General features: G+C 45.0%; 1 protein-coding gene across 1 annotated transcript in view; it reads left to right on the top strand.

The window, feature by feature from the left end:
* Positions 1-6,737: 6,737 nt before the first annotated feature.
* The window catches only part of BEST1 (bestrophin 1), a 30,767-nt gene continuing 27,493 nt past the window's right edge, over positions 6,738-10,011 (top strand). The window contains exons 1-2 of the mRNA XM_040328413.1: positions 6,738-6,898; positions 9,806-9,900. Of these exons, the coding sequence (XP_040184347.1) occupies positions 6,747-6,898; positions 9,806-9,900 (247 nt within the window). The 5' untranslated portion in view covers positions 6,738-6,746. The remainder of the gene's footprint in view (positions 6,899-9,805; positions 9,901-10,011) is intronic.

The raw sequence follows: 10,011 nt of genomic DNA, 5'->3' as shown, positions 1-10,011 counted from the left end.
CGTTACTCAGCTCTACTATACTTATGGAGTTTGACACTTCAGTGACCGATTAGGCTGGTCAGTCTGTGGGGAGGGGATTGTAGAGCAACGGGGAAAAAAGAAAGGGCCCCCAAAAAAAAAAAAAAAAAAAAAAAAAAAAAAAAAGGCAGGGAGAAGAAGGAGAATAAAAGAAACGTAACAACCAGGAAGAAGTCAGTGAAGAGGCGCCAATGAAAGAGAGAGCCCGGAGCGGGGCTGCCTCCACTGCCAATCCGACCCTTTTTACCAATCCGGTTCTATCTGTGACTAACAATGGCTATTATGGTCAGGCCAGCCGTATCTTCCAGCTTGTCCTCTTATGCGGGGGGTACCAGCGGTGTAGTTTAGGGATTTGACCCCGGTATTTTCCTCCTTACACAGAGTTGTCAAACCAAACAGGTGATTTACTGATATAGACCGACCGCCTTTAAATCTTACATCAAATGTATCCTGCCTGGTTATGTAATTATAACCATTAGGCCGTTATTACTTCGGGGACAGAGTACAGCATGTTCACCCGCATCTCCCAGCCCAGAATATCTACGCTGGGACAAACACTACAAATGTCCTGTGAGATTTTCTACCGATTTATACAGTAACTGTACAGTATATGAGGGTTTTGCGATCCTTAATCAGTTAATCAGTTGAGGCTTTATACCGGTTTATCTCTCCCCCTTTTTGATCATTGCTTTGCATCACAGTCCAGGCTTACTTATCAAAGCTCCCAAGATCTAGGCAAATAATGCGTTATATCACAGCCCCGACTTCTTTATCAGTACTGACACAATGTAAGTATTGCATTATAACACAGTCCCGCTTACTTTTATCAGTAATCCCAAATTCAAGGTAAGTATTGTATTTAAATCACAGTCCATCAGTATTCCCCTTATCAAGGCAAGTATTGTATTGTATCATAGACCAGACTAACTCATCAGTATTCCCAACATCAAGGCAGGTAATATGTATATTTTATGTAGGATTTTTTTTTTTTTTTTTTTCCTTTAGATCACCAAAACCGTCAGGGGGGGAGGGGGGGGGTCGGGACGGCGCCCGGTCCGCTCGGCTCAAATGAGCGTCTCACCCAACCTCGGGACCATTCGCAGACCCGCAGTAGCTGCTCCCTCTCTTCACATCTGATCACCCGACGCTTCCATCCGTCGGGTGTCTGTTGAGTCCCGAGTCCCGTCGGAGAGTTTGGGTCACGCTGAGCGGGACTGAGCAGGGCTCCGACTCCGGTCTCCGGGGTGTCAGCCTCACAAGCTGGCTTCCACCGGACCAGCGCTGGCTCCGTCGGATCCCTGCCACTCGCTGCCTCGGGCCATGGAGCGCTCCGGCACCTCCCACCTCACGCACGTCACGTCCTCATCGCGTGACTCCCGATGAAGTCCTTTGATGAAGTTGCTACATTAGTGTTCTTTTTTTTTTTTTATCTTCACCAATAACACACATCCTATCCTATGGTGGCTACACTCACCCAATCAACTGTATCTATGGAGGGAGCAACATTGTCATGCTATGCTGCATTTCTGAATAGGACTACACATTCTCCTCTCTTAATTTCCATTACATGTGGGCCAGGGGAAATGGTCATTTACAAAAGATAGCTTGAAAAGAAGATAACTGTTTATAATTTCAGTTCATTTTAAAGTAAGGACACTGCATACCTTGCAAGATCAACAAGTATTTTCTGTACTAGCTGAAACTGTTCTAAGCCTGAATGAAACCTAATGCAACCACTACATCTAAAGACTGGTCAGCTGAAATAAATTACATATTTGGCCTTGGGTTTAGATATATTTTAGATATATTTTAATCTTCAAAGGAAGGCAATAGAAGCTTACACAAATACTGTAACTATAGGCCCACATCTCCTTCTTCTTTTTTTTAACAATACTTTTTTATTTGTTTATAATGTACATCATTACAAATATTTGGTAACATGACTATAAAAGATTGGTCGCAGTGGTAAGATTAAAGCGGAGTTCCGCCGAAAAAAATAAATAAAAGTCAGCAGCTACAAATACTGCAGCTGCTGACTTTTAATATATGGACACTTACCTGTCCAGGGCGCCTGCGATGTTGGCTCCTGAAGCCAATCTGTCCCTCGTGTCTCGGGTGGAGGCGCCACCATCTTCGGTAAGGGAATCAAGAAGTGAAGCCTTGTGGCTTCACTTCCTGGTTCCCACTGTGCATGCGTGAGTCACGCTGCGCGATCTCACTGGTCCCTGCTGTCTTCTGGTACCTGTGTGTCTCCCAGAAGACAGCGGTGGAGGAGGGGCCGGACATGGCATAGATCGCCGGAAGTGGGTGCAAATACCTGTATTACACAGGTATCTGCTACCCCCTGAAAGGTGCCACAAGTGACACATATAGTAATAACAGTTTGTAACAAAAAGAAGGGTTAACAGATGTTGATATAATACTTGATAATCAAATCCTGCCTCCCCCAATTGGGTTCAAGCTGTAAGCAGAAGTTGATCATCAAATTAACTAATTTTACAAGGAACAAAGATTGTAGTGATAGGTGATGAACCACACCAAAAACTCAGATTTAGACCCCTTTCACACTGAGCCTCCCATAGCGTTGGCGGTAAAACTCTGCTATTTTTACCGCCGCCGCTATGGGCTGATTTACGGCGGATACCCCCCTCCCCCCGCTGGTGGCCGAGAAAGGGATAAAACCGCCCGCATTGCGCTGCTGTAGCAGCGCATTGCCAGAGGTATAGCCGCGCTGTCCTATTGATTTCAATGGGCAGGAGCAGTGAAGGAGCGGTAAACACACCACTCCTTTACTGCTCCAAAGATGAGGCTAGCAGGACTTTTTTTTACCGTCCTGCTAGCGCAACGCTCCAGTGTGACTGGAGACAATGGAGCAGCTGTTTGAGGGCGGATTGCAGGCGCTATTTTTATATTCCAATGATTTTTTTATGAAATTTTCTAGACAGTTGGAAGGTTAGAAAATATAACATTGTGACAGACAGCTGTAACACTTTCCGAGAAGAATACTAACATCGTTTGACCTATACAACCAAAACCACAGGTTACCCCAAAACTAGAACATAAAACAGGTCAAAAATGATAAAAAAAATAATAGTGATGCAATAAATGCATCTTTCAACGGGAAGGTTTTCATATATGGTACAACAGTACTTCCGGAATGTTCAGTTCTCATGGAGCACAGGACAGTTGACACCAAACTCACGGTGGTGTCACCTAGGTACATTCCCTCCCTCCTTCCTCTTTTGGGGGGAGGGCGAGGGGAAGGTCCTGAGCTTCCCTATGGTTGCTCTTGGGGGGCAGTACAATCTCTTCAGGTTGTTTTACTTATTTGTTTTCATTTTTGACCTGTTTTATGTTCTCGTTTTGGGGTAACCTGTGGTTTTGGTTGTATAGGTCAAACGATGATAGTATTCTTACAGGCACTATTTTTAACGCTATAGTGCCTGCAATACGCCCTCAGTGTGAAAGGGGTCTTAAGAGAGTTGTTAAGGGTAAAATTCTTTTAAGTATTTAGAGGCTCTAGGGTAAGATAGCCAAACTTTTTTTTTTAAAGGTGACGATGGAGTAGTTCTTATAGGTTGACATCAGTTCATATTGTACGTGGATGTTTACACTAGAAATGACATTTGATAGATTAGGTGCGTCAATGGATTTCCATAAGCTGGATTATATTCAGTCTTGCCGCTATTAATATATGAACTACAATCAGGGGCGGACTGACCATTGGGACTCTCGGGCACTGCCTGAGGGCCCCATGCCACTAGGGGGCCCCATCAGGGTTGCCAGGCTCAATAAAACCAGGGACAGTATGTAAAAATCTGTGTTTTTTTTTACATCTGTCCCTGATATGTCCGAAACCCACATGCTTTTGATGTGAAATGCCTGAGATTTTAGCTGCTATGCCTCTGCACTGTCTCCTGGTGTGGTGGCCATCTATATGCCCGGGGGCCCCATAATGTTCTATTGCCCGGGGGCCCCATGAGTTGTCAGTCCACCCCTGACTACAATCGTTCTATACATTGAGGGATATTTATCAAGATCTATTACCATTAAGGCCATAGTAGGAGTAAGCTTAGTTAGGTTTCCCCTGGGGAAAAAAGTGTGGGAACTCCCACCCAAGATCCACTCCCCCACCAAAAACAATGATGCGCTTATATGCATAATTACTAAACCGCATCCGATCCACTGTACCTTAGTAATCCTTTATGTTACTTGCTGCTTCCTGTATATGGATTCATCGGGTAGTGTGCGGGTATTCCGTCACTTCCTCGATGCCGCAATGTCTCCTGGGAGCTTTTGTCATTGTGCCCAGGAGACATTGCGGAGGTCTGCCGCGAGTTATCGCGGGATTTAGAAAGAAGCAAGAGATATTGGGGCATCGAGGAAGTGACGGAAAACCCGCACTACCCGATGAATCCATATACAGGAAGCGGCCAGTAACATAAAGGATTACTAAGGTTCGCCTGCCCCTTAGGCCCCATACACACGACCGGGTTTCTCGGCAGAATTCAGCCAGAAACTCGATCGGAGCTGGATTCTGCCGAGAAACCCGGCCGTGTGTACACTTTTGGCCGAGGAAGCCAACGAGGATCTCGGCGAGGAAATAGAGAACATGTTCTCTATTTCCTCGTTGTTCAATGGGAAATTTCGGCTCGCCGAGATCCTCGGCGGCTTCACAAGGAACTCGACGAGCAAAACGATGTGTTTTGCCCGTCGAGTTCCTCGGACATGTGTACGGGGCCTTACAGTGACTCGAGCTGGGCATCGCCGCTTAGTGAAGGGTTGGCTCGGGCGGCTCGGCTACTCTAGTCCTGCAAAGGGTACTGAGTTCCTGCTGTGAAAAAAGTGCAGGAACTCCGTTCCCACGCGTTCCCGCAGGACTTGAGCCCTGGGTTTCCCGTAAAGGTAGCTATGAAGTAGGATACAGACTTCTAGAAACTATGCAGGTTTTTACAGCTCCATAGAGTGTGGTAAAGGTTAGCAATTTGTTCATTACATCCCCAACAAATAGGAGATGCGGAAGAGAATATTTTTGATAGTTTGTAGGGGGTCAAATGCCACCTATTTAGTATTTTTTGTTTGTTGTCCCAATACTCAATACATGAGGAGACTTTACTGGATATCTTTATAGCATTCATTGGTCCCAGGAAAATTCTTACTCTAGTTCTTTCTCCTATTTGATCATATGATAGTTTTTATTTTCATTTGATTGGGAATCTAATATTTTTGTAAAAAAAGAGAGATTCCTTTCCTTTTTACCTCTTTATTTTTAGTAAGACATAGCCAGATTTATAAAGAAATTTTCATGGTGTTATGGGTTAAACTCTTTTAAGCGGGTGTGTTTGGTGATTTTTCCTAATACCATGCTCTCATATTGTATTGGTAAACTTTTAAAAAGAAAATGACCGTGGGGTAGATTCAGGTAGGGGCGCGCACTGATACGGCGGCGCAGCGTATCGTCTTTACGCTACGCCGCCGTAAATTAAGGGCTGTATTCACGAAGCACTTGCTCCGTAAGTTGCGGCGGCATAGCGTAAAAGGGGCCGGCGTAAGCGCACGTAATTCAAATGATCCGGTAGGGGGCGTGGGTAGGGATCCCTAAAATTTCCCGACGTGCATTGCGGTAAATCACGTCGCAAGGACGTCATTGGTTTAGACGTGAACGTAAATGGCGTCCAGCGCCATTCACGGACGACTTACGCAAACGTAAAATTTTCAAATCGCGACGCGGGAACGACGTCCATACTTAACATTGGCTGCGCCTCCTAATAGCAGGAGCAACGTTACGACGAAAACGACTTAGGCCTCGTCCACACGGACGGACTGTTCGCTGAAATCGGTCCGCCGGACCGTTTTCAGCGGACATGTCCACCCGGAGATTTCTGTCTGATGGTTGTACACACCATCAGACAGAAATCCGCGCCGACAGACAGCGCGGTGACGTGGCCGCGCTGTCGCCACGACGATGATGCGGTGACGTGCGCGACCCTGGAAGGTCAATGCTTCCACGCATGCGTCGAATCACTTTGACGCATGCGAGGGATGGCGGCCGATCGAACATGTCCGGTGAGTCTGTACAGACGACCGAACATGTCCGACGGACATGGTTCCAGCGGACATGTTTCTTAGCATGCTAAGAAACATTTGTCCGCTGGAAACCTGTCCGATCCGCCGGACATTTGTCCGGTCGGCCGTACAGACGACCAAACATGTCTGCTGAAACTGGTGTGTACGAGGCCTTATGCAAACAACGTAAAAAACTACCGCCGGCGCACGGCGTAAGTATGTAATTCGCATACTCTACGCTGACAACTACGGAAGCGCCACCTAGCGGCCAGCGTGAGAATGCACCCTAAGATACGACGGCGTAAGAGACTTATGACAGTCGTATCTTAGGCTAATGTCGGCGTATCTAGCTTTCTGAATACAGAAAGTAGATACGCCGGCGCAGCTTTGGAATTACGCGGCGTATCTATGGATACGCCGGCTTAATTCTTTCCTGAATCTACCCCCTTGTTGGATCCGGCTTCCCAATGATAACCCGATTTTTTCAGTAGTCGGCCCATATCTCCTTCTATCCTCATACATGCAGTAGTACTTTTTGTAACTTTTGTAATTTGTTTCAGAAAGATTTCTTGGTATAAATATTGAGAAAAATGTTCATGTTATCTCTTTGTCTTACATACTATCACAATCGCACCACCCGATTAACAGGATAATCTGTAAACATGACGGTCACATACAGCAATCGTGTGGCAGATGCTAAGCTTGGCACTTTCTCTCGGTTGCTCCTTCGCTGGAGAGGCAGCATCTACAAATTATTATACAGAGAGTTCTTCATCTTCATCGGCTTATACTTCACTATCAGTGTCACCTACAGGTATCTGACTCCTTATGTATTGTAGCCTATCTAAATGTAATATAGATTTTTTTCTTAAAATGTATTTCTGTATTTTGTTATTATGTTCACAACTAAAATTGTAAATTTCTGTGGTTTTGACAAAGCACTTCCATAGCGTGAAATGCGTCAACCTACCTGCATTTCCCCTGCCTGTACTCATCCAGTGCTTTTAATATTTATGCTTCAATAAAGACTTTGGCCCGGATTCACAAAGCACTTACGCCAACATATCTCGAGATACGCTGCGTAAGTGCAAATATGCGCCGGCGTATCTGTGCGCCGTGCCCACAAAACTAGATACGCCTGAAAATAGGCTTCATCCGACCGACGTAACTTGTCTACGCCGGCGTATCGTGGGCGCATATTTACGCTGGACGTATTTGGCGCTCCCATTGATTTTCTATTGACATATGCGAATGAGGGAGATACGCCGATTCACGAACATACGTCCGTCCGACGCAGTGCGCGTAAAGTCATACGTCCGGCGCAAAGTTATGCCCCATAAAGGAGGTGTAACTCAGCAGCATCCATGCAAAGAGAACACAAGCCGGCGTATTTTACGTCATTTACGTAGTACGTGAATAGGGCTGGGTGTAGGTTACGTTTACGCCGTAGGCAGTTATTCCGACGTGATTCTGAGCATGCGCACTGGAATACGTCCACGGGACGGCGCATGCGCCGTTCGTTTTAAGTACTCTTATGGCACTCGGGCATGGGGTCATGCCTCATTAGCATGGCTCACGCCCACTTCCACCTAAGCCGGCTTACGCCAAGGGAACCCAGCGCAGTTTGGGAGGCAAGTGCTTTGTGAATTCGGTGCTTGCCTCTCTGCGATACGTCGGCGTAGCGTATATTGGATACGCTACGCCGGCTTAAATATGCGCCAATGTATGTGAATCCAGGCCTTTGTACTTTACTCTCTGTGTTGGTGCGCTGCCGATCCGCACATTTTCATAAAAATGTTAATTACATTTCTTTTGTCAGGAAATTGTGAAATATTGATAATGAATAATATTTGCCATATTTTGGTAGCAGGCGGTGCACTTGAGGCAGTTCATTCCTGCTAAAGCCGGTCACAGATGGTCGCAGGGGAGATTTGAACCATTAATGGTCAGGCTGATTGTACCCAAGTCGATTTTGCAACCCATGGTTGCAGGAAAGAAAATCGCATTATCTGTTCTGCCTAATGCCCAGCAGGCTGAACTTGAAAAAACTGAAGCGCTGAGGAAGAACCGCTATACTTACAATCCAATGTTAGAGCAGCGATCTCTCCCTCTGAGATTTTGGGAGGGGTCCCTCTGTCAGAAGCTGTCTGGCTGAGAGCACTGATCGGATGCCGATCGGCAGATCTTTTTCGGTCATACACCTTCTGTTGGGCCAGCTGCCATACACATGGGCCGAATGTCGGCTGGTTTCTACTAAACCGGACGATGCCGCCTAATATTCGGCACGTTTGTATGGCCCTTAAAGGGGTTGTAAAGGTTCGTTTTTTTTTTCTAAATAGGTTCCTTTAACCACTTAAGGACCCATTCACGCCGATATACGTCCGAAGCTCCGTGACCGTGGCCGCGGGACTCGTGGACCCGATCACCGTTGGAGTCCCGCGATCGGTCCCCGGAGCTGAAGAACGGGGAGAGCTGTGTGTAAACACAGCTTCCCCGTTCTTCACTGTAGCACTGTCATCGATCGTGTGTTCCCTTTTATAGGGAACCACAATCGATGACGTCACACCTACAGCCACACCCCCCTACAGTTAGAAACACAAATGAGGTCACACATAACCCCTTCAGCGCCCCCTTGTGGTTAACTCCCAAACTGCAACTGTCATTTTCACAGTAAACAATGCATTTTAAATGCATTTTTTGCTGTGAAAATTACATTGGTCCCAAAAATGTGTCCAAATTGTCCGAAGTGTCCGCCATAATGTCGCAGTCACGAAAAAAATCGCTGATCACCGCCATTAGTAGTAAAAAAATAAATAATAAAAATGCAATAAAACTATCCCCTTTTTTGTAAACGCTATAAATTTTGCACAAACCAATCGATAAACGCTTATTGCAATTTTTTTTTACCAAAAATAGGTAGAAGAATATGTATCGGCCTAAACTGAGGAAAAAAAATAATGTTTTATATATTTTTGGGGGATATTTATTATAGAAAAAAGTTAAAAATATTGATTTTTTTTCAAAATTGTCGCTCTATTTTTGTTTATAGCGCAAAAAATTAAAACCGCAGAGGTGATCAAATACCACCAAAAGAAAGCTCTATTTGTGGGAAAAAAAGGACGCCAATTTTGTTTGGGAGCCACGTCACACGACCGCGCAATTGTCAGTTAAAGCGACGCAGTGCCGAATCGCAAAAACTGGCCGGGTTCTTTAGCTGTCTAAAGGTCCGGGTCTTAAGTGGTTAAGCTAGTGCATTGTTGGTTCACTTACCTTTTCCTTAGATTTCCCTTCGAAATGTTTTTTTTCTTTGTTTTCTTTGTCTGAATTTCTCACTTCCTGTTCCTCCTCAGTAAGCTGTTCTGGCTGACTAAACACTGCTCGGATGATGGTGTCAAGTTTACTGAGGAGAAACAGGAAGTTAGAAATCCAGACAAAGAAAAAAAAATTTAGAAGGGAAATCGAAGGAAAAGGTAAGTGAACCAACAATGCACTAGCTTAAAGGAACCTATTTAGAAAATAAAAAACGAACCTTTACAACCCCTTTAAGTCATTTACCTTACAATACAATGGTTTTATAAATGGGGATAAGTAACAATTTTTTTTTTTTACAAGAACCAGTGACACTGTCATTGCTACTGCAATTTATGTTACTGTTGTCATTAATGAGTCACCTCCACTGGTCATCAAGGCATGGCACTGACCTCTTTAACTTGTTTTGCAGGCTTCTTCTCAATGTGCAACAGAGGATTCACTTTGAGCAGTTGGCACTTTACTGTAACAACTATGCAGAGCTAATTCCAGTGTCGTTTGTCCTAGGTAACTCATCAATTATTCTTCACATCCCCTATTTGTATTATAATAATAACCATGATACATTCTCACATGTTACACAAGCACATCATAAAGAGTCTACCTAAAGGGGAGTTA

Source organism: Rana temporaria, chromosome 11 (genome assembly GCF_905171775.1).
Source record: "Rana temporaria chromosome 11, aRanTem1.1, whole genome shotgun sequence".
NCBI lineage: Eukaryota > Metazoa > Chordata > Amphibia > Anura > Ranidae > Rana > Rana temporaria.
Note: the sequence above shows the minus strand (reverse complement) of the source record. Positions and strands in the feature narration are given on the sequence as shown.